We start from the raw sequence: 21,453 nt of genomic DNA, 5'->3' as shown, positions 1-21,453 counted from the left end.
ATGGGCTATACCTGTGCAATAGCACTAGCACAGCACTGACTAAATTTAGAATAAGTTTCTAGTATTTGCAAACCTCAGAAACGCATTCGGAACATCTTCATTGGGCTCTTCTTCATTCTTGATCGATGATACTGGAATCGAAGTTGCATTGCTTGCTAACGACTCAAAGATACTAGACGGCATTGCGTTCCCAATCATTCCAAACTGCACGGTTTCTTGCTGCTGTGATACTGGTTGGCCAAATATGTTTGTATGCTGGTGTATCATAGCATTCGCAAGTGGTTTCTGCATTCCAGGCGGTTCATATGCTGTTGAAATGCCATTCTTCAATCCTTGGTTGGCTGCATCAGCTTGTCCATGAGCATTCCCATCTTCTTTTAGCCTTTGATTCAAGCAATTGGCTTGTGTATCTGGCTTGGCTTCATCTACAGTGTTTATACATTCCTTCGGCATGTGAGCTGGCTCAGATGCATTCTGGTGAGCAGTGTACTTCATGCTCTGCTCTGCATCAATCTGCCTATTGACAGATATGCTCATTGGCATTTCTTGCATTCTTGATTCTGCATATTCAACATCGTTCAATCCTTTTCCGATCTTTATTGCATTAACATCTAACTCAAGTCGCATTGCCTTTGCATTACTTATTGTGTGCAGCAGTGGCTTTGCATAGTGAACGATCTTCCTTCCTTCTCTGGCACCCATCGAGTCTATCACACTGTCAATGTACTTCACTGCACTTTTTATGTTCTCCTCATCCATCCCCTCGTAAACCTCAAGACTGCCTTGCATTTGTGAGAGCTTCTCCGATATCTGTTGCTGCATAGACTTGTACTCCTCCAATCTCATAATGTTCTTATAGACCTGTTCCGTAAACAGCGACAGATCGTTTGCATTGTACTTGTACATCTTAAATATCCTCTTCTCAACACATATATTCCTAAAATCTTCAATAACCATATCCACCTGTGCAGATAAACTCTCAAGCAAGCGATCTATTTTTGAATCCCCAGTAGACTTTGTCTGGCACTCATTCTTGCTCTCAGATTTCACCTTCATGTTTACTTCCACTGCATTATCACCTGTGAAAGCTCCATGTTCCTGCACCGTATCTTTAATATCACAAACTGCACTCATCATATCACTTATTGAAATCATCCCATCGTTCCCAGCATCAGCCTCCATACAAGCACTATTCACCCCGTTATTAGCCAAACTCCCACTGATAATAGCATCACTTGCATCTGCTTTTTGCATCCCTGTCTCTTTACAAAGCTTGTATTTTCTTTCTACAAACTTTTCCATCGCATGCACTCCATCCGCAGGCACAGTGCATCCATCCATCTTACCACAATCAATTCCTACCACCTCAAACGTACTCAAAACACCATCCTCATCAACCATGTCCACCCATCCTGCTGAATAATCAATTCCTGCAAGATACTTCACGTCAAGCATCTCGTTAGTTCTCAGCCCAAGAAGTCTGATCTCCTCGTCCATGTCAACTTCACACAAATCCGTGCCAAGAAGCAGAATCTTCGATGACTTGCTTGATGATACAATATTCACCCCATGGAAATCACAGTGGTAGTAATGGCACTCGTTCCATTCTCTGTCATACTCAATATCTCCCGTGGATATTCCGTTCGCAACCTCATTCTTTCCACACGCAAGCTTGTCCACACAGACAACAATCACCTGGCCATCGTGATCTCTAAATACTCTCTGCACTTCCTCATGCCCCATAAGCTTCCTGTCAGAACGAACAACTACATCCGGAAGAACAAAATCTTTGACATCATCATACTCACAGGCAAACTCCCCATTTTTGTATACATAAAGAATTCCTTCCTCAGTCAGCATCCCAATCCATTCGTTCCACACCTCACACCTCTTGACCTCTTTCACAGTATCTATTCGCATCTCCTCTCTCTTCAAAAAGTCATACACAATCACTTCTTTCTTCTTAGTAGCAACTACTCTTTCCCCATCCTTGCTCAAGTATACAACATCCTCCTCGGCCTTTACATCATCTATAAACAGTGTGGTCCCATAAACTACTGCACGATGCCCATGCACACTGCATACCCTTGAGAACTCTTTCGGCATCTGCATTCCATGCGCAGCACTGCGCTCCCTAACAACAAAGCTTGCCTTCCTTGCTATCTCATCAATACTAATCCTCTCCATCTCTGCAATTATCCAGGCATCATCTCAAAATATTTTAATCAACAAAAATCTATCTTTGCACAGGCCATGCCTATGCACTGCATTACTAGCCAAGCAGCATGCAGCCATTCCTCCTCGTTCTGCACCTCAATCGCATCCAATCTTGTAGTCCAGTGCAGTAAGTGCTATTGCAAATGCTTGTATGCCTGTCCACGGATATGCATAGTCAAGAATGTATTTGTAGCGAGAAACCTTCCCAAAAGTCAATGTCACATATGTGGGTTCAAGCGGATGCACCAGCTGAAAATTCTTTACCGATGGTGTTGTCACTCGTCCATTGAAGTTCAAAGAATAGCTGTTGGTTTCCACATTGTAGTAAGGCTCTTTGTTTTTCATCACTATTGGCCTATCAGTAGATCCAGACATCCCCATAAACAACACAGAAAACTCCCTTGGCCCCCTACGCTTGAATACCGACGTCACATACCTGATTTCTACCACATTTTCGTCATTTTGCTCTAAATTATATCTTGTGCCCAAAAGATTCGATTTGAGGCATCCTACATACTCCTCTACATCTTGGCCAAGACTGTATATTTCAAACCCACAGATTGTTCTGCGTGCCTTCAGCAGCTTTTGAGGCGCATAGTCTTGGCTTTCATACAGGTACTCGTTCAGAAGCCCATACTTCACATCAAGCCTTCCCTTCGATACCTTGCCAACCGGATAAGGATTGAACACAACATCTCTTCGATCCTGCTGTATCTTGTTAGATGCAAGGGCAAACAGGTCCTTACCATCGCATTCAAACGCGATTTCATCTAAGTGATCCATCAGCAAGTTCAGCTCTGGAGAGTATGAAAACTCATACACAGGAGGATGTGTCGCTTCACTATTTTCCTCCATAGCTGCATACAGGCTTGGGCAGTTATATTTGCTTTCATCAACCGTTTCAGCATCTGCAAACCAATTGCATTTGAAAACACTGATCCAACCGTCTTTTAGAGCATAAAGAGCATATGCTTCAAATGCAAATAATTTGAAAATCAACTACCAGCATGCATGATGCAGCCAGCACACCATTTTGCTTGTTTCTGTTAAAGATTATCTGCATTGAATCAACCAGCTTTGTCTCAAAGACATAATGCTGCATAACCAGAATCAATTGGCTGCACATATGACGGATTAGTAAAAGCAGATCAGGAGAGATACGATTAGTACAAGGCATGTGTTAAGATTCTCCTTTAGCAATTCCCTGCGATGAAGTCGTTTTTCGGAAGACTTAACAAAACACTCAAGCATGACTTCGAAAAGGCATTTCAATCTGAGTCAAGCACAGAGGTCTTCGATCTCCTGCGTGAGTACATGAAGTTCATAGAAGATGACAACGATTCATACAAGTGCCTGTTTGTCATTGGAGAAAATCCCCTGGACAGGCTCAGAGATGCACAAAAGTCCATGGACAGCTTCAACTCCGAATGCCTTTCGTTCCTGATAAGAGCAGTAAACGACAGCGATAGCCAGCATCCATACAGCTCCACACTCTCAGAGGCACAAACATTCATAGGCCTGGGATACGAGTTCGGATTGTTTGGGCTCTGCAAAAACGGTCCTAAAGCAGTGGGATACTATTCGTCTGCTGCTAGGCAGAACCATCCGATCGGAACATTCAGGATGGGCCAGTGTCTTGAAAAGGGCATAGGAAAGCCAAAAAACCGGAAACATGCACTTGATTTCTATAGATGCTCTGCAAAGCTTGGGTACATTGCTGGGATGCACACATACGGATCTGTTCTTATCCATGGCGATATGGGCAGTAAGAAAGATATCCAGAGCGGGCTGTTCTACTTGAAGCTTGCAGTCAGGAAGGCAAATCACGAATATCCATATCCATACTATGACCTAGCGCAGATATACGAATCAGACATGACATTTGGCGAGATCCAGCCTGATGAGGAGTATGCATTCCGGTTGTATCTCAAGGGCGCAGAGTTTTCCTGCCCAAACTGCCAGTATAGAGTGGCAAAATGCTACGAAGCAGGTGAGCTGATGCAGGAGCAGAGCCTTGCCCTTGCATTTTCCTGGTATAAGAAGGCATCCGAGCTGGGCCAAATAGATGCACAGATGTCATATTCAAGAATCCTGTTCACAGGGATTGATGGCGTAGTCCAGTCAGACCTGAATGAATCGCTCTTCTGGGCACTGAAGGCCGCCATCAAAGGCCATCCTCAGGCAGCATACTCGGTTGCAGAGTTCGCAGAAAACGACGGCACGGGCAACATTCTCCTCGCAATATGGTGGTACACAATCTCATACGAGTTTGGAAACACACAGGCAAATCCAAAAATCAGCATGCTTCGGCAACAAATAGACATCCAGAACAAAGGATCAAAAGAGCCAAGGTGCTGTGGATGTCTCTGTTGGCCATAAACCCAGTAATGTACTTTTCTAGCCATGAACTTCCTACAAAGGCAAATATAAACTGCACTTCACAGCATAATAGATTTACTAATTAAAAATATTGTTACACCTTTCAGCATCTGGCTTGCATTGCCTACACATATCATTTACAATCCATTATACACACTTCTGAAGAAATACTTATGCTACATGCTCATCCATAATGCTCTCCTTTCTTTATGCCTTCTATCTCATATAGCAGCACATACTCTGAATCTTCATAGTTATCAGGAATAAAACTGAACTTAAACTTGTAATTGTATGTAAATAGATCTTTACCAATCCTTTCCACTTCATCGCTGAGCTTCAGAAGATCTCCGTACTTCACATAGACCAGCAGTCTTTTGAATTTGTGGAACTCCAGGATCTTTCTGATCCAACTTGCCAGATTCTCAAGCCCATACGATACCTCGATCCTCAAGGCGTCTGCCTCTCCAACGTCTCCATTCTTTGTGTAGCATATCCGATACCTTATTGCCTTTCCTGGAATAGTTGGATGTGGCACACACACAACTCTCTTGTGCTCCTCCCGGCAGCCTGTTGGAATCGAGCTTGTATGGCTCTGCGATCCCTTCTTGATTCCAAATTGATCCTCCCTGTCAAACCGCTCATTCATTCAATGCTGGGCTGGCCATGGGGTCATTCAAACATAAAAACAGTCCGGCCACACAAACAGCACTCGATCTTGAGAAAAACACATTACAATAAAATGTCAAAGATGTCTGACACGCATTTCCAATCAGGTAAGGCGCTCTTATCATCTCAGTCGTTGTGGGAAAATTGACTCGTGTTAGCCCATACAGATCCTCCACTTAAGATTTTCCAAGGGTTTGCTGCAAAATTTAATAACCCCGTTACTACAGATTCTCTCATTCAATCCATTCGCATTAATAGCTATTCACATTCAATACCGTCGCGAAAGCCTGAGTATGCCGGAATAATCTCCCCTGACCCATTCATTCGTTTCACTCTTACCTTTAGGCGTGTCTAAATGCTTTTCCAAGCCGCCGTCAGTCGATCGGTAAGGCACTGGGCCAGAATTCATAGTGCCAGTGTGATGCTCTCCACTGCTTTTCTCATCCTCTACAGACTCCAAAGGCCTGTTATGCTGGGCATTCTTAACAATTATCGCTATTCCCCGGGTCTTAGTGGCTCCTTCCTCAGCTATTTCATCTGTTGAGGCTCTCTTACTGATTGCAGATGTGCTCATCATACTTCTTAGCGATGCACATCCATCAGGCATTGCTGCATTCATACCAAGATCGTCGCATGTCAATCCTTGATCATGCATCTTCTTATAGATCTTTCTAACGATGCTCAGCTTCTCCAGTAGCCTGAATTCATAATCCTTCAGGAGCATTCCCAACTCTCCTCCTTGCTCAAAATCCCTTCTGCACACGTTCATCCCATTCCCTGCTACAAGCACATCAAAGCAATATCTGTTTTCAAGCTCATACACATCCCTGATCTGCAGCCAGTCCATCTTCTTCTGGTTGCACACCGTGTTCTTCGCATAGCACATGTCTAGAACATCTAAATACATATGCCTGAATTCATCTAACGTGGAATCCTCAAGCCCCTCTGCCCCCACCATTCTTCTAAAATCCGTTCCATACAGTCCAAGCATTTGTGCAAATACCTGACTCTTGTTTGTATGCATTCCTGTATTTACAAGGGCTATGGCACTGCATGGTATCTGCGCTGCTCAAGCAGTAAGCTTTCATGGCATGCCCAGCAACGAAGATTCGTTGATCTGTAGTGAGACAACCCTTACATGCACACAGCGAATCCATGGCACACATGATAAAAGCCGTATTGGATGATTGGAAATCGTCGAAACAATCGTTTTAATAAAGATATTTAATTTAGATGCATGCACACACTATACTAATGAACATAACCTTCGGAATCCTTTTAGCACTATCAGCAATACGATCAGATTCTCTTACCAGCTCAAGCAACGGAGTCAATAAGAGTTCATCAAGCACACAGACATCATCGGTATCTGACAGCTATTATTCATCATCCTCTCCATCGGCACAGTCAAATAGCTACTATTATTCATCAGGTCCTGAGGCTGCATTCAACCAGACAGTCAGCCAGCCATATTCATTCACATCAAACGGCCATGCATTCAACCCGTACGACAGCACATCCACCAGCACCAGTAGCATGTATACAGGCACTACCTATGTCCCGTATCAGAGCACCAAAAGTTACAGCAGCATGTATTCGTACTGAAACAGTCAAATACTGTGTAATTAAATGTTGAATCAAACTCTCTCTTACAATGTATTGGCACGTTTCTGTTACACCCGAAACTGATCGTCTTCCATCTCATTCGTTGGCTGAATGTTTCATGACTCACACTTTCGTTACAAAAAAGTATAAATATTGCATTTCTTGCTTCTCAGATGAACTCAGCTCTTCTGATTTTGCTTGCGTCCTTTGCACTGTGCCAAGCATCAAATACTCAAGAGGTGACCGACCCAAACTTCGAAGGCGACCTAGCTTATCCAACGCCATACTATGCATTGCCATCTGACGATCCGGTGTGGAACACATTGTACTCGATGGCGCTGGTAGCTGCCGTGGTGTTCATCAGCATTCCTGGAAAGTCCCTTCAAAGGCTGCAGATGTGCACTGTTGTTCTGCTGGGCACCTATTTCACGCTTGTTCATCTGATGCTGTCAAGCATCAATGTGCAGTGGTATCTCGATCTGTCTGTATTGGCAGTCAGTGCAATTGCTGCATTCGTATCATCTGTCAGGATATTCAGAGACGTATGCCTTGCATTAATATGTGCATATGGTGCAAGCTACCTTACAATCCTGATCACAAGGATCAGCTACATATACATGTGGACTGCATGGGTGCTGCTGTTCATCTTCTTTGCCTTCTTCCTGTTCCTTGGGCATAGAAACAACAGCAGGCTGCTGAAGTCAATATCAAGGGCCGAGGTGTACAGCATTTCTGTGTGCATACTTATTGGACTGTGGAGCTCTCTTAATGCATTTGAGGGATGGCATGGGGTGAGCTCGAGCGATAGCACTGCCCTGGGTGTATTTGTGGGCGGGTCTGCATTCATCATCATCTTTGCAATCATCTTTGTCGAAAGCTACCTGTTGAGGTTTAGAGACAACGACGATGAGAAGGAAGAGGAGGGCCAACAGCAGCAGCAACAGCAGCAGCAGCAAGAATCTAAGGCATAATGCATAATGCATGGTATATGCAATCAGCTCAATCATAATTCGTGGCAGACAGCATGCTTGTGTGCATCTACATACTAAAACTTGCCAGTTGTAAATAGCATAATAAATCTGCATTCTGTTAAGTCTTGTTTATTGAAGGAATGCTCATTATTGCATGCATATCATCCTTTCGTCATGTGCCATCTGAATCTGCATTTCTCAGCTGCTGTTCTAATGATCAGCCGAGCTTGCACATGCCCATACTGATATGCTTGAGCCAAAGGTAGAGTGTTTATACATGCCATCTTTCAGAAAAGGCATTCTCAGAACAGCAGGCCTGTTTTTTGCGTCTGGATATGCAGTAGGAGCCGTGTTTGGCGCAATCGCACTCAGTAAGAGGAACTACGGGCAGTTTGTTGCAAATAGAATGTGTGTTTGTGGGCTTGCTGTGCAGTTTGTGCGAAGGGCCGTATGTGCAATTGCAGCGCGGACACATTAAGATTTATTTCGTGGGTGGCTTCCCTTGCGATGAGGCTGTTTGAACAGAAATTGACGTATCTATATGGAAAGATACATGGATGCAAGTTCATTACACCTATGGAGACATACAAGATCGAGAAGCTGAATGTCAGTGCAGGGATGCATCCGGCGAGATACAGAGACGGTGTTGAGATATTCTATGTTGCGCCAATATTCAACAGCTACTTGGCTTCAAGAGAGGAGAATGTGTGCATTCTGTTTTCTGTGGACGGAAAGATGACAATAACACGAGACGATGTGTCGGAGGGCGTGCTGTACACGTTCAAAATACTGAGGGAAACAGACGATCTGAGAGAAGCAGAGATATACAAGTCTAATGCGTTGCATCCGGGATTTAGGACACGGGGTGAGATGAAGTGGAAGGATGACGAGAATGGAAACAGAAGGTGCTTTGTGGAGACGAAGTACGGAGAAGGATATTTGGTGCCACAGAATAATCGTGAAGATACGAGTATAGAAGTATTATTATTCAAAAAGGGCCGGCATCTTCATTTTGTGCAGGTTGGAGATCCGGTGAGTGGAGTGGTAAGCATGACTGTGAGCGGAGAGTTGTGCGGTGGAAGATATCTGGTGAAGGACCGGAATGTGAAAGGGCTGATGAGAGGCAATGGCAGGCATGCAGTTGGAGATGTGGTGAAGTGTGTGGTCAAGGAAGTCAATCTAGGAAGCTACTTGTTTGATGAATATGTTGAGCTGAAGGCTGGCGACCTGATTGAAGCAAAAGTCAAGCGGTATGAGAAGAAGAAGATTTGCGTTGAGTATGAGGGGAAAGAGGGATATGTGGTTGTTGAGGAAGGAAAGCGAAGAAGATACGGAGATGTGGTTCGTGGGATAGTCTGCGATGTAGAAAGCAATGTGTTTGTGATGAAGATTGAGAAGAAGGAGGACGCAAGCAGTAGAGACAAATGTTTGAACAATAAGCAGGATGGTAATGAAGAAAGTTTTAAGAAGCACAAAGAGCAGAAAAAACGAGAGATGAGAGATAGGAATGGATATATCAGATCACGAATTGATTTGTCAGTACCATTTGACATTGAAGATGTATTGGATCAGGATGTTGCAGAGGTAGTAGTTGAGGATTCAAAGACATTGGGGGCCGAAAGGAAGAGAAAGAGTGTGATGAACGAGGACGACATTGTGATGGAGATCAAAGCACATCCGGGCTTAGCGATGCCTGTTATCAAGCATATGCAGTATAAGATTGAGATTGATGAGCATGATGCGCCAAGGCAGATATTTGACGAACATGTTGCAAGGATGGAGGGAGACGAAAAGGATAAGCTATGCATTGCATATGTGAATTACCTTGTGTTTGCTAATGATGAGGGATGGATGAAGACTGTTTCTAGGCTTTCTAAGATATGCAGCCCGAAGTTTCTGGAGGTTGTGGCATTGAATACAGACGAAGAGGATGTTTTGAAGCTGTATTTTGAGGAAGATGCAACAAGAAGGTCGTTTGGAATGTATTTGGAGAAGCTGCTCAAGGAAAACGAGAATAGGGGAATTGCGCTTGTAGAAAGCCATTTGGAGTTCCTGCCAGCATCGATTGGCCTGATATATAAGTACTGTGGGAATCCAAGGATGATTGTGGAGAGGCTTATTACAGATAGGAAGGATGTATGGATTGCATATATCAAGAATGAGTCTGGAGTGTATCTAAGGAGTCTTTACAGAAGAGTGGTGGAGAAGAAATGGAAGGTAAAGGACATGAAAGACTTTTACAAGATGTGGCTGGAGTATGAGAAAGAAAATAGTGGAAATGTTGAGGAGGTTAAGCTTAGGGCCCAGGAGTATGTTGATAAAGTTAAGAAAGGCCAGTGCTAAATATGAGGGCCTGACTAGGTGGTGTGAAAATCACTGCGTGAGATCCAATTAGTAGTTAGCAGCACGAAAAGTCTGATTGTACAAAGCAATGCATCTGTAGCTGAATACTCAATTTAATGGCAGTGCAAGGCAGCTCCAAATGTAGTGAAGTACGGATGCATGCTTATCTAGTGCAATAATACAAATATGCAGTTGGATAATTCTTATATACACAATCAATAAAATGCTTCAGTTTATTTCTTCGATCGATGATACCACACTCATTGCTTTTTCCCTGAGGATCTCCAGTGCCTTGATTACAATTGCCACAGGGCTCAATCCTCCTTCAACAACCTCCACCCGCATACGAATCTCGTCGATCTTCTGCATTGGATTCGCCTCATCTTGCTTCACTCCGGGCCATTCTTCCTCCACATCTTGCTCAAACCAATAGTTTGTTTCTCTTCGAGCATTGTTCTTATCATACTCAAATCCAACTGCAGAGACAGGTGACCACTTTGCATGTGTCTTGCCTATGCCCTTGCGTGCAATGCATTTGACCTTCAGCCCCTGGTCCTTTGCAAGCTTTGCAATAACCGGCCCGCTTCGAATGTTTACATCCTCCGAAGCACAGAAGATGTCTCTTGTGCTTACAACCCTGAGCGTATCGTCAAGATGAACAACATCTATTTCAAATGTGATTGAGCATTGATCGCAAAACCCTGAGCAATCGCATTCGCTCTTGTACTTGAGCTCTCTCTTTGAATATATCGGTATCAAGCCTAGTCTATGTGCCAGAACCTCATCTGGAAGCACTGTGTTGTTTCTTTCTATTTCAACTAGATCTATTGCAACAGTGGGCACCTCGGATATCAGCACTCTTCTCAGTGCATTTGCATACGACACAGTTGTGTTTCGTAGCGTAAATTGTATGCATTCTGGTGTAGACTCCTCGACTGATAGTATCATCCAGGGCCTTTGAATTGAATTCGCATTTCTAGTTATCCGATTCATTCCAGAGCTTCAGTAATTTGTAATTTGTGTCCATTTGGCGATTGATCCTTCAATACAGATAAAGACATCCCAATAATGCCTGAATATTCTTGCTGTAAACGATTGAATAAGCTTTTACATGTGCCAGCAACGGATTGAAGAGGCATTCCTGCTGATCATTCACTAACTTTCGAATGCATATATGATTCAAGGAAACAATATCTGAGAATTCTACTGTCTGCACAGTACAGGTATTATGCTGCATGTATCATCTGCTGCTAGATGCCAAGCCAATATAAATGCAAGGCTTTCTCAGCGATTGCCGATCATGCTCATATGTGTGAAATGACATTGCCAAGGTTCATGAGCCCATTTCCATATGAATTGGTATTGGTATGAGCCTGGAGAAGACACATACACACTTCTTGATGCCATTGAAGCTGAGACATTGCGGGAAATGGTCGTGCTTGATCTAGGAACATCCACTGGTGTAGTCGCCGAGATGCTGAAGAAGCAAAACACCGTAATATCAACAGACACAAACATCAAGGCACTTCTAAACCACAGCGGAGGCAATTTGGTAAGGGCCGACCTGTTATCTTGCATCAATCAGAGTGCTTTTGATGCTGTTGTGTTCAATCCTCCGTACGTTCCAGACTGTGATGATCCTGTGATTGGAGGCGGGGCACTCGGCAGATCTGTAATCGACAGATTCATAGACTCTGTTTGCATCCCAACAGTCTATTTGCTTGTAATAAAAGCAAACAAGCCACAAGAAGTCATTTCGTCCATGGAAGCTAGAGGATACCAAACCAAAGTCATCAAGATAAGAAAGATCGTTGGGGAAACAGTATACATAATAAAAGGAGCTCAGCATATCAGCCAGGCCCATGTACAGTAATAGCTCTGCATTAATACTGGTTTATTATACTACTTCCTTGATATATCCAACAGCATCTTCAATTAAAATAGTCCTCTTTTCATTTGTAGCAAGATTAATCATCTGAACAGACTTGGATGCAATCTCAGACTCTCCCACAACCACAACGATTGGCACTCCCCGCTTCCTTGCATATGCAACCTGGTCGTCAAACGAAGACCGCTTCGTATAGAACGTCTCGGACGGAATCCCTGCATCCCATAGCATCCTGATAATGCTCAATCTTTCATCAAGAAACAATCCTCCAGATGCTCCTACATACACCACCGTTGCTGACTCCTTGCAGTACTGCTCGCATAGCATTGAAAAAATCCTCGACACTCCCACTGAAAACCCTACGCATGCAATCGCCATCCCCTTCACCCCCAGGTTTTCCGTAAGGTTGTCGTACCGCCCTCCTCCGATCACAGACCCAACCTGCTTTCCAATATACCCTGCCTCAATAATCATCCCTGTATAGTAGTCAAGCCCTCTTGCAAGCGAAATATCCACAGCAAGGCATTCATCGCATCCAAGAATCTTGCAGAGCCTGAACAACTCCTTCATACTGCATATCGCCTCCCTGCATCTCGCAATCTCTCCAACTGCGTCATTCTCCAGATACTCAAGCACATTGCTATTCCCCGCCTGCCTCATGTATTCTTCAATCCTCAAAACCTGGCATTCAGATAGGCCCTTCTGCATAAACTCCTTCCTGAGCTCATCCACACTCATCTTGTCAAGCTTGTCAATCGTAGAGCAAATGCTTGAATAATCCTCTTCTGCAACTCCAATCATCTCAAGAATCGACGTAAGAATTCTCCTGTCATTCACCTTAATCACGAATTCGCCTATTTCAAACACTCGCAGTATCTTATCAACGCAACTGATCACCTCTGCATCTGCCATCATTGGAATGCATTCGCCAGCAATGTCAAAGTCGGCCTGGACAAACTCTCTCAGCCTCCCCTTTGCAGCAGATGGCTGGTCTCGCCGGTACACCTTTCCTATCTGGTATCTCTTCATCCTCCTTATCTTCTTCGATGCCAGGAATCTTGCAAATGGAACAGTCAGGTCATATCTTAGCGAGCATATCTCTCCTCCTTGGTCAGAAAGGTCATATATAAGCTTTGAGTCGTCACCGTACTTGTTCACAAGGATGCTTCTCATCTCAAACGTAGGCGTTGATATTGGCGATGCTCCATGCACAACAAACACCTTTCTGATCTTCTCAATGATTTCCTCATACAGAAACGCTTCTCTTGGAAGCTCATCAGCGGTTCCCTTTGGTGTCTTCAGCCCAGACATTCTGGGGCAGGTTTCATCTCTGTTTTACAATTCTTTTGCATGCATATGATGCTTGTGGTTGCATGATTGTTTCATACTCTTATAAATGATTGCGTCACATGCGTGCCATGCTTGATAGAAAATACATCGTTCCTGCTCCCGTAGTCGAGAGCCACCGCTCATTAGATGCATTGATCGACGAAATGGAGCGACTCAGCGGGCAAGACCTATGCATGCACATAGATAACATGCTGTGTGTCTCTGGGCAATACAACATCGACCAGATGCTCAGGATCGATCTTCTTCTTAGTAGAGCCCATGAAAAACACCGTGAAGCATGGTTCTACCAGCGCATGTTTGAACTGGTACTCAAGATGTATGACTTCGGCAATAGCTGGAGAAGCAAACTGATGGCGCTACGCATTCATGAAAAGCACAGATTCAGAATGCACAGCAACCGTCATGAGGCATTGCCTCCAAACATCATGAGGGAATCGCTTGGCATATGCATGCAGTTCATGCTGCATAGACAGCCTATCTGCACCAAGGTCGACATTCTTGGATACTGTGTGCTTGAAATGATGAGTGCTCTACAGCAATCATATGAGGGCCCTGATGATATCTTCTATCTGATTGAGTATGTTTTCAGGTGTGATCCAAGGATTCTACTTCGGTGGGCAAAAAATGCAAGTGTGATGAACGATTGGACTCTGCTCTACATTGAAAACTACCCAGACTTCCTGTACACAGAGTTGAGGTACATAAACAATCCAATGCTGTTACGAGAGATATTGGTCCAGCAAAAGTCGCATAGGCTATACGACTTTCTTTTTGTAAAACTAGGCATGATGTTTCCATCATACGAGCTGCTCGACATCCTGGCTCAAAGCTACAGCGAGTCAGATACAGAATACACCTCTCGTATATTCAGTAAGGCGTTTTTCGAAAGCACAAGCAACGGAGAAAGGCTGCTCAAAGGATTCATCAAAAAGACAAAGACAAGCATGCTCAGCAGTCTGTTTTACGAGCGTTGCAGTGATGTGGATGGAGATTATGTCGAGGCTCTTGCTGTTTGCATTCAGAATGTGGATTTGATCAGCAACGAATGTGCTCGGAAGCTTGTAGACTCGCAATATTGGCCATACATTACTCATGAGTATGAAAGCTTTGCTGTCTTAATGAAGCTGCTGATGAGTAGGCAGATTTCTCTCAAGAAGCAGTATGGATTTATAAGCAGCAGCATGCCTGTGTCTCTCGATAGCCTGAAGAAAATTCTATTTGTTGCGCGGGAGGTTTCTGACAAAAGAGCGGAGGTGCTTGAAGCGATTGCATCTGTCATAAAGAGAATGCACAGGCACATGGATAGGTGTGCGCAATGCATTGGGAAAAGGATCCAAAAGCTTTCATTACAATCTGTGGACAATCTCAGCCACCCCGTGGACAAGGCTGTTCAGGCACAGATGCTGGCAATTGTATACAGCATCCTTGATGCTCTGAGGGGCAGCACTATTCCAACGAAGATGTTGTATACTCTTTCGTTGATTGATGCTGAGATTTTTGGTAGAAAGGTTGTTCAGGAAGTCAGATATGACTGTTTTTTCATCCAATGCATGAATATTGTGCTGAGAGATGTTTCTGGACGATTTAACAGCATCCGGAGTGACATAGTTCGAATGGATTTATTCAAAATGACTGGATACTGGGAGGTATGTGTGGTGAAGGCACTGAGCCTCAGGCAATTTTGGAATGCAACTAGGCATTCCAGTAATGGAGCCGATATGAGCAATCGCAAGAATAATAGGCTGTACTCGCTTAGAAACAGTCTGATCCATTCGGAGTCGAACTTCAGCTGTGAAGAGCTTGTAGGTGCTGATGTCCATGCAGTTGAATGCAGTAATCCTCTGGAGTGCTTGAATATTGCTGATGACATGGTAAGGCTGAGATGTCTTGTGGCTGAGATTGAAAGCAAGAAGCGTGCCGAGGTGATGGATGCATTGATAAAACGACTTGAGATATCAAGCAGGGTGTGTGAGGGGATGGTGTTTTGCAAAGAGTCGTTCATTGCATTCGAGATGCCTTTCGACAGGTTTGGCTTTGAGCTTTCTTTTTTGCAATGCGAGGAGGATGGTGAGCAGGTATTTGTGGAGTTTGATGGCAGAGATGCAAGGGTGGCAATAGGAAGGACGAATGGAAAGCTGTTTTTGAGGAGGAGTGCAGGAGGTGCTAGCGAACAGAGCCTGCTTGGAGAGGATAGTAGGCCAAAGATCAATATGATTTTCAGGTCGTGGTACAAGTCATCGAAGCTTGTGTTTGGATTTGATGAGAAGATGCATAGTGTAAAGATTAGTGGAATAAGGAGGATAGTTGTGGGCAGTGGGTTTAAAGGAATTGTTGAAAAGCTGTTTGTGTGTGAATCCACAGCATATGGAGGATGTGTGTCTAGGGCGCAAAGAGGCACACGCTTCTATATTGATGTACTGTCTAAGATTGAGAAGACACTGCTGTACAGGAATAGAGCAGGCATGTATATGGATAGTGCCCGGCCGTACTTTATAAGCAGAAGTATTGACGTTCAAATAAGCAATGTGATTGATAACAAGAATGTATACTGGCAGCATAACAAATCAGTTAAGAAGTTGCTGAGCATTAATGACGAGCCCAATCAGGCTCTTGGTAAGAAGCAAGCATCTATTGGACTTTCCTCTCTCATGGGCAAACCACATTGTGACTTGCCTATCAACAATAATGCATAAGGAGGCAGATACAGAAGATTTGCGTATGAATAAAAAGTAACCAATGAAGTGTTATAAAGCAGATGGAGGGAATACAGGAGCATTGGTGAATACAACATTTAGGTGGATCAACTGCTGTTATTGGTGGATAAACCTATAAATATTCTGCGATGTGTTGACTTTATGAAGTTTTCTGCAGCTGTATTTGGTATTATATTGTCATTATCTGGTGTTGCTAGGTGCTGGTTTATGTCTAGCGATAATCAAAATACATCAGCAAAGTTTTTTTCGAGTGAGGAGGATGCAGCAAGAGCCGTTGATAGTGAGGAAAGTGGTGATGACGGCACAGCTGGGTTTATAGGCATGGGCTCTAATCCAGACGCCAATGATGCAAAGCTTCTTGGGATGTCGGATGAGAATAGCAATGCCTAGGAGCTGAATGATTGTATATGATGTTTGGGAGTAGCATTTGCGTCAGCTTATTTTATTACTGCATTATGCATATTCATTGATGTGTGAATGGGGTGTGACGCAGTGCTATTTCTTGTATTGTTTGAAGGAATAAATTACCTTTGTATATATTTTGTAGTGATTAGTTATTAAGGTTAATAATAGCAGAATTATTTGGTGTGCCAGGTAGTTGCCCTGATGAATACTCCGAAGCTGGTGATGTTGGGGCCACCTGGATGCGGCAAGGGAACGCAGTCGAAGCTCCTTTCCGAGAAGTATGCAATTCCACATGTCAGCTCTGGGGATATTTTGAGGGATGAGGCAAAGAAAGGTAAGTGGCAGCAAATAATTTTAGAAACGGCGATGGCTGAAGAGATAAGAAACGTGATAAAGACAGGAGGGCTTGTGCCCGAACGTGTTATGAACGAAGTCGTTCTTGGCAAGATCAGAAGCATGGAAGGATACATTCTTGATGGGTATCCAAGGAAGATTGAGCAGGCGGAGATGCTGGGCGAGGTTGGCATGGCAGTGTTTATAAATGTTGATCGGGAGACGTGCATCCGGCGCATATGTGGGAGAAATGAGGGAAGGAACGACGACAACGAGGAGATAGGAAGGAGGCGGTATGATGTTTACAGGAAAGAAACCGAGCCGATTATTGAGTATTACAAGGCAAGGGGAAAGCTGGTTGAGATTTATGGGTGTATGGAGTGTAGCGCAGTCTTCTCTGAGGTGTGCAAGGCGATTGAACGGATGAATTAAACAGTTTGAGTTGTGTGGTATGAGAATCTACTTATGGATCCTTTTTTTAAGGAGGAAAACAAAGATGAATAAAGCCCACTTTGAGTGCAGAGAGATGAATGGTGTGTCTGATGGTGGTGATGATGACATGAAGTTTATGAAGTACATTGATAGAATTCTCGCGCTGGACCACAGAAGCAGGTGGCTGGATGGAGGAGCAGCATGTGCAATATGCAATGGATTAGATGATGAGACATTGGATTGCTGTGTGTTTTCTGGAGGAAGGAAGGAAGTGGAGATTGGATCTGCGCATTGCAGGGAGTATTCCGACGTGATTAGGCCAAGCGATTGTAGACTTGCGAGATTTTTGATCTGCAAGAGGCTCAACATGATGCTTGGGCCTCGGATGACTGAGGAGTTATGCGATGCAGCTCCCGACGAAGATAATATCGAAATGAATGAAATCAAGACGGACGATGTGAAGCATAAGATGCATAATGGAAATCGTGAAATGAGAATTGTGTTTGCTGACAGTTGTTTTTATGAATGTGTTAGTAGAGGCGTACCTGTAGCAAGAAGTAGGGACGATAGTTGGATGTATGGATCAGACCAGACGGATGCAGTGCTTATGAGAAAAGAATGCATGCTGTTAGAGAGGCATAGGGGTGTGCTTAAGATGATTTATAATGAGATTTGTGGCGGAGGATTTACTGGGGTGGTAGTGATTGGGGCATCAATTATGAATCTTCATATACCCACAAACGATGTTAGTGTTGGGCTTTATAGCGGAGAGATTGCATGTGGAGTGAATGGATCGTTTTCTGTATGCTTGAGTGGACTAAGCGGGTCTGGGATGCAAGTGCAGAATGTAAGGCTGGATTCGATGTATCGTAGAGATGATTTTGATGTAAGGTTTGAGTATCATCGGATTCTGATTGCAGGAGGCAGAGAGGACTTGATGGAGTGGTATATGGAGCATAAGAATGTGTCGTTGGATGAGATGTTTGATGAGATTGCATGTGTGTCGGGGCGCATTGATCTTGAGAAGAATTGTTTGAGATTTGTGGAGTCGAAGGCAAGCCTGCTTTTTGGCGAAGCTGATGTGTCTCTGGAAGTGATAGGGCGTTCTGTGTTATTTTATCTGCGGAGGTTTGGAGGAGAAGCGCTTTCGCGGATTGTGAATAAGATGATAGAATACATAGAGGATGTGATTGGGACGCTGTGTGTGTGCCGAAGTCGTGCTGAAAGACTGTTGTTTTTGCACGGCACATGTATCTTTGTGAATAGAGTTCTATTGATGGAGTCTAGGTTTGGAAGGCGAATGCCAAGTGTGATCCGGCTTGATGGGCTGTGTGAGAGTGTGAGCAGAGATGAGCCATGCAGGTGGATGCTTGGAAGCTGTCTGAAAGGCTTCTGTACTGCTTCTGTATATATGAAAGACTCAGGAGTGCACAAGCTTGTTCGAGTGTGCGATGATAAATGGAGTGTGGAGTGCAAACCGGAACGAGCAGGAGACGAACTGATTGTGCATAGCTCAATTGGAAAGTGCCTGGCTGATTACCTGAAGCGAGTTGAAGTGAGCCATGAGCACAGACGATCGTTGATGTTCAAGAAGCTATCGTCACTGTATGCAGGCTTGAGGCGAATATACACAAGGGGATTGATTGAATGTGTGAGTGATGAGGAGGTTGGCAAAATGATTGCTTGTATTATCGGGGAGAAAAATCCGAAGAGTAATGAGGTTGTTCCACTGTGTACGATTCTCCGTGACATATGCAAGATGGTTCCTGTTAGGATATCTGTTCTTGACAAGGCGTTGGTTGAATGTGCAGTGCATGTGGCAGCGGTGTTTGGGAAGAACCTGAGAAGGTATATGGGGAAAGGAAAGGGAGACATTGAGGGGATATTTGAAAGGATGTGCAGGCTGTATATGAGATTGGATGAGCTGGGGTCTGGAATACATAAGGATGTGTTTAGTAGTGAGGTGCATTGCGTGATTGAGGATGAATGCCGGTATCGTCTTGGAAGGATATCCTGCAGTGCGAGTAGTGGCCTTAAGCAGCTTGTTTTGTGTAGGCGTGTTTATGAGAGGCATGCGAGTTTTCTTGAGATTGCAGGACTAGAAGTGAACTCTGTGTATTTTGAAGAGGAGAGGAAGGTTCTGATGAGGTTTTATGATGTGATGAGAATAAGGAAGGCATTGAAGGATGGAGATGTGCTCAGGATGGAGATATGCAGAGTACTTCGAAAAGGAATAGGGATTGAGGAGAGTGTGCGTAACAGATACCGACTGTATTTGTACGAATGCATTGTAGAGAATGTCAAGGATGTGCCGAAGGAAGACTATAAAAAGACAATGATGGTGGTGAACGAATGCTTTCTGTGATTTATTTGGTTATTTTAGTGTAGTGATTGGGATGCAGGGGAGAAGCTGAGTGGTTCACGTGATGAAGAGATGAATGATTTTATTCGTGGAATGCAGCAAAAGGAGAACCTGTAGTTTAAATAGAAAATGTGAGTGGATAGCAATGAGTGAAAAGAAAGTTAGGAGGAAGAGGAGTATTATGGTGATAAACGGAAAGGGAGAAGCGGAGAATCTTGAGAAGAAGTCAAGAGATGTTGAAGGAGTGGAGGATACAAATGCAGTGAGTGGGGGTGAAAGCAACGCAGTAGGCAGTGTGAAAAATGGTATGGCAAATGACAAGGAAAATGAAATAATGAGCAATGCAGGGAGTGTAGTTTATGATCAGAAGGATGTTGGTGTAATGAGTAGCGGCAAAGACGTGGGTGAAAAAAGCACAGAAGCAAGTATGCCGAAGAACGAAGATAAGCAACAGGAGAATCATGATGGCAATAAGGGGGATAGTGTGGGCAAGAAAGCGGTGATTAATGAGCAGCATAACAAAGAGTACACTGTTCCAAAGGATGGGGAAAGGTCTGATCACTTGGGACCAGAAATGCCATCAGATGGAAAGACAAAGTATGTAGGAAAAGAAGCAGCAGAAGAAAGTACAGAAGCAAGAAAAGGAGAGGAGATGTTTATGCCGCCGGTGTTGCTTTTGAACGATATCAACACCAACTCCGAGATATTCAAGCAAAGAGAAGATGGAAATGTTGTAGCCGAAGGATGGATCTGGAAGAAAAGAAGGTTTTTCAGTTGCTTCTGGCATCAAAAGTACTTTGTTCTCACGAAGGATGGGATATTGAAGTACTACAAGGTTAATGGGATGAAGTATGCAAAGGGAAATTGGGACATCAAGGAAACTAAGGAAATCAGGCACTATGATCTTGCATCTGGTGATCGTCATCCGTACAGGCTTGTGGTAACAGTTGACACGGATTCGTTTATTTTGTCATTTGACGAGAAGGATGTGAAGGAGTATTGGGTGTCCAGGATTGCTGAAGTTTCTGAGAAGTCGAAGAATGAAGTCTCACGGAACGGTAATATCCATAGCTCTCGCAAGTAAAGTAGGCATGATACAGGCCGAATATAAAAAGGCATCCCAGAAGCGGCTGCACAAACCCTTTTGAATTAAAAAGATGATTTTTATTACAAAATCTATGAAGTTTCTTGCATGCTTATGTTAACTCTTCTTCGTGATGACTGCCTCCATGACCTTGAAGAAGAATGTCTTTACTTGGCACTCGTCAAATGTTATCTCCTCGCTGAGGAAGTCCGGCAGTTCGATGTTTCTTGATTCCACCAGCTTGTACACATATGCGCCATCTTCAGGAAGTAGAACAAATCTGATTGACTTTGTGATGTTGTTTGATACAACTTCATGTGTCACTTCATACGACCCATCGGATTCGACAATGTCAAACCCAACAAACCTCTTGTAGAGAAGCGCATCTGTCTTCAGCGACCTTAAATACTCATTCTCCTTTTTATAACTTCCTATCAGCTCCTCTTCCTTTACCTTTATCTCCTCAAGAATCTGCTTGTATCGTAGCGCGGTATCCTGTGGCTTTGGCATTTCTGTGTTTTTTATCCCTTCGCTTGGCCTCTGTTCAGACAATTCCGTGTTTTCTTTCAATTCCTCAGATATTACCTGCCTGGTGGGTGTCTTTGCTCCTTTTCTAGGCGTTTTAAATGTGATCTTCTTCCTGGGCATCTTCATTGCTCGTGCTCCAGGGATCATTCATGCAATTTTTTACTCTCGCTCATATG

The 21,453-nt window shown here is 43.8% G+C and overlaps 17 protein-coding genes across 17 annotated transcripts; 10 read left to right on the top strand and 7 right to left on the bottom strand.

Annotated features, from left to right (window-relative positions):
* Positions 1-45: 45 nt before the first annotated feature.
* Positions 46-2,187, bottom strand: HK407_06g11090 (uncharacterized protein; the record flags this gene model as incomplete). Its single annotated transcript, XM_060421081.1, has 1 exon — positions 46-2,187. One exon carries the CDS (start codon positions 2,185-2,187, stop codon positions 46-48), a length of 2,142 nt encoding a protein of 713 aa, XP_060276736.1.
* Positions 2,188-2,313: 126 nt separating this feature from the next.
* Positions 2,314-3,072, bottom strand: HK407_06g11080 (tub-like protein; the record flags this gene model as incomplete). Its single annotated transcript, XM_060421080.1, has 1 exon — positions 2,314-3,072. The coding sequence occupies one exon, from the start codon at positions 3,070-3,072 to the stop codon at positions 2,314-2,316; it is 759 nt and encodes a 252-aa protein (XP_060276735.1).
* A 354-nt stretch (positions 3,073-3,426) lies between these two features.
* HK407_06g11070 (uncharacterized protein) lies at positions 3,427-4,596 on the top strand (the record flags this gene model as incomplete). The annotated part of the gene is made up of 1 exon (XM_060421079.1): positions 3,427-4,596. The coding sequence occupies one exon, from the start codon at positions 3,427-3,429 to the stop codon at positions 4,594-4,596; it is 1,170 nt and encodes a 389-aa protein (XP_060276734.1).
* A 184-nt stretch (positions 4,597-4,780) lies between these two features.
* On the bottom strand, positions 4,781-5,242 carry HK407_06g11060 (uncharacterized protein; the record flags this gene model as incomplete). Its single annotated transcript, XM_060421078.1, has 1 exon — positions 4,781-5,242. The coding sequence occupies one exon, from the start codon at positions 5,240-5,242 to the stop codon at positions 4,781-4,783; it is 462 nt and encodes a 153-aa protein (XP_060276733.1).
* Positions 5,243-5,530: 288 nt separating this feature from the next.
* On the bottom strand, positions 5,531-6,286 carry HK407_06g11050 (uncharacterized protein; the record flags this gene model as incomplete). The annotated part of the gene is made up of 1 exon (XM_060421077.1): positions 5,531-6,286. The coding sequence occupies one exon, from the start codon at positions 6,284-6,286 to the stop codon at positions 5,531-5,533; it is 756 nt and encodes a 251-aa protein (XP_060276732.1).
* A 754-nt stretch (positions 6,287-7,040) lies between these two features.
* Positions 7,041-7,838, top strand: HK407_06g11040 (uncharacterized protein; the record flags this gene model as incomplete). The annotated part of the gene is made up of 1 exon (XM_060421076.1): positions 7,041-7,838. The coding sequence occupies one exon, from the start codon at positions 7,041-7,043 to the stop codon at positions 7,836-7,838; it is 798 nt and encodes a 265-aa protein (XP_060276731.1).
* A 247-nt stretch (positions 7,839-8,085) lies between these two features.
* Positions 8,086-8,316, top strand: HK407_06g11030 (uncharacterized protein; the record flags this gene model as incomplete). The annotated part of the gene is made up of 1 exon (XM_060421075.1): positions 8,086-8,316. The coding sequence occupies one exon, from the start codon at positions 8,086-8,088 to the stop codon at positions 8,314-8,316; it is 231 nt and encodes a 76-aa protein (XP_060276730.1).
* Positions 8,317-8,345: 29 nt separating this feature from the next.
* Positions 8,346-10,181, top strand: HK407_06g11020 (uncharacterized protein; the record flags this gene model as incomplete). The annotated part of the gene is made up of 1 exon (XM_060421074.1): positions 8,346-10,181. The coding sequence occupies one exon, from the start codon at positions 8,346-8,348 to the stop codon at positions 10,179-10,181; it is 1,836 nt and encodes a 611-aa protein (XP_060276729.1).
* Positions 10,182-10,409: 228 nt separating this feature from the next.
* On the bottom strand, positions 10,410-11,129 carry HK407_06g11010 (RNA polymerase; the record flags this gene model as incomplete). The annotated part of the gene is made up of 1 exon (XM_060421073.1): positions 10,410-11,129. The coding sequence occupies one exon, from the start codon at positions 11,127-11,129 to the stop codon at positions 10,410-10,412; it is 720 nt and encodes a 239-aa protein (XP_060276728.1).
* A 403-nt stretch (positions 11,130-11,532) lies between these two features.
* On the top strand, positions 11,533-12,054 carry HK407_06g11000 (uncharacterized protein; the record flags this gene model as incomplete). Its single annotated transcript, XM_060421072.1, has 1 exon — positions 11,533-12,054. The coding sequence occupies one exon, from the start codon at positions 11,533-11,535 to the stop codon at positions 12,052-12,054; it is 522 nt and encodes a 173-aa protein (XP_060276727.1).
* Positions 12,055-12,078: 24 nt separating this feature from the next.
* HK407_06g10990 (histidyl-tRNA synthetase) lies at positions 12,079-13,380 on the bottom strand (the record flags this gene model as incomplete). Its single annotated transcript, XM_060421071.1, has 1 exon — positions 12,079-13,380. The coding sequence occupies one exon, from the start codon at positions 13,378-13,380 to the stop codon at positions 12,079-12,081; it is 1,302 nt and encodes a 433-aa protein (XP_060276726.1).
* Positions 13,381-13,487: 107 nt separating this feature from the next.
* On the top strand, positions 13,488-16,112 carry HK407_06g10980 (uncharacterized protein; the record flags this gene model as incomplete). The annotated part of the gene is made up of 1 exon (XM_060421070.1): positions 13,488-16,112. One exon carries the CDS (start codon positions 13,488-13,490, stop codon positions 16,110-16,112), a length of 2,625 nt encoding a protein of 874 aa, XP_060276725.1.
* Positions 16,113-16,274: 162 nt separating this feature from the next.
* HK407_06g10970 (uncharacterized protein) lies at positions 16,275-16,523 on the top strand (the record flags this gene model as incomplete). The annotated part of the gene is made up of 1 exon (XM_060421069.1): positions 16,275-16,523. One exon carries the CDS (start codon positions 16,275-16,277, stop codon positions 16,521-16,523), a length of 249 nt encoding a protein of 82 aa, XP_060276724.1.
* A 216-nt stretch (positions 16,524-16,739) lies between these two features.
* HK407_06g10960 (adenylate kinase) lies at positions 16,740-17,303 on the top strand (the record flags this gene model as incomplete). The annotated part of the gene is made up of 1 exon (XM_060421068.1): positions 16,740-17,303. One exon carries the CDS (start codon positions 16,740-16,742, stop codon positions 17,301-17,303), a length of 564 nt encoding a protein of 187 aa, XP_060276723.1.
* Positions 17,304-17,322: 19 nt separating this feature from the next.
* On the top strand, positions 17,323-19,668 carry HK407_06g10950 (uncharacterized protein; the record flags this gene model as incomplete). The annotated part of the gene is made up of 1 exon (XM_060421067.1): positions 17,323-19,668. The coding sequence occupies one exon, from the start codon at positions 17,323-17,325 to the stop codon at positions 19,666-19,668; it is 2,346 nt and encodes a 781-aa protein (XP_060276722.1).
* Positions 19,669-19,810: 142 nt separating this feature from the next.
* HK407_06g10940 (uncharacterized protein) lies at positions 19,811-20,749 on the top strand (the record flags this gene model as incomplete). Its single annotated transcript, XM_060421066.1, has 1 exon — positions 19,811-20,749. The coding sequence occupies one exon, from the start codon at positions 19,811-19,813 to the stop codon at positions 20,747-20,749; it is 939 nt and encodes a 312-aa protein (XP_060276721.1).
* A 117-nt stretch (positions 20,750-20,866) lies between these two features.
* HK407_06g10930 (uncharacterized protein) lies at positions 20,867-21,403 on the bottom strand (the record flags this gene model as incomplete). The annotated part of the gene is made up of 1 exon (XM_060421065.1): positions 20,867-21,403. The coding sequence occupies one exon, from the start codon at positions 21,401-21,403 to the stop codon at positions 20,867-20,869; it is 537 nt and encodes a 178-aa protein (XP_060276720.1).
* Between the last annotated feature and the right edge of the window lie 50 nt (positions 21,404-21,453).

This window comes from Ordospora pajunii (genome assembly GCF_021821965.1).
Source record: "Ordospora pajunii strain FI-F-10 chromosome Unknown Cg_06A, whole genome shotgun sequence".
In the NCBI taxonomy this organism is placed as follows: domain Eukaryota; kingdom Fungi; phylum Microsporidia; family Ordosporidae; genus Ordospora; species Ordospora pajunii.
Note: the sequence above shows the minus strand (reverse complement) of the source record. Positions and strands in the feature narration are given on the sequence as shown.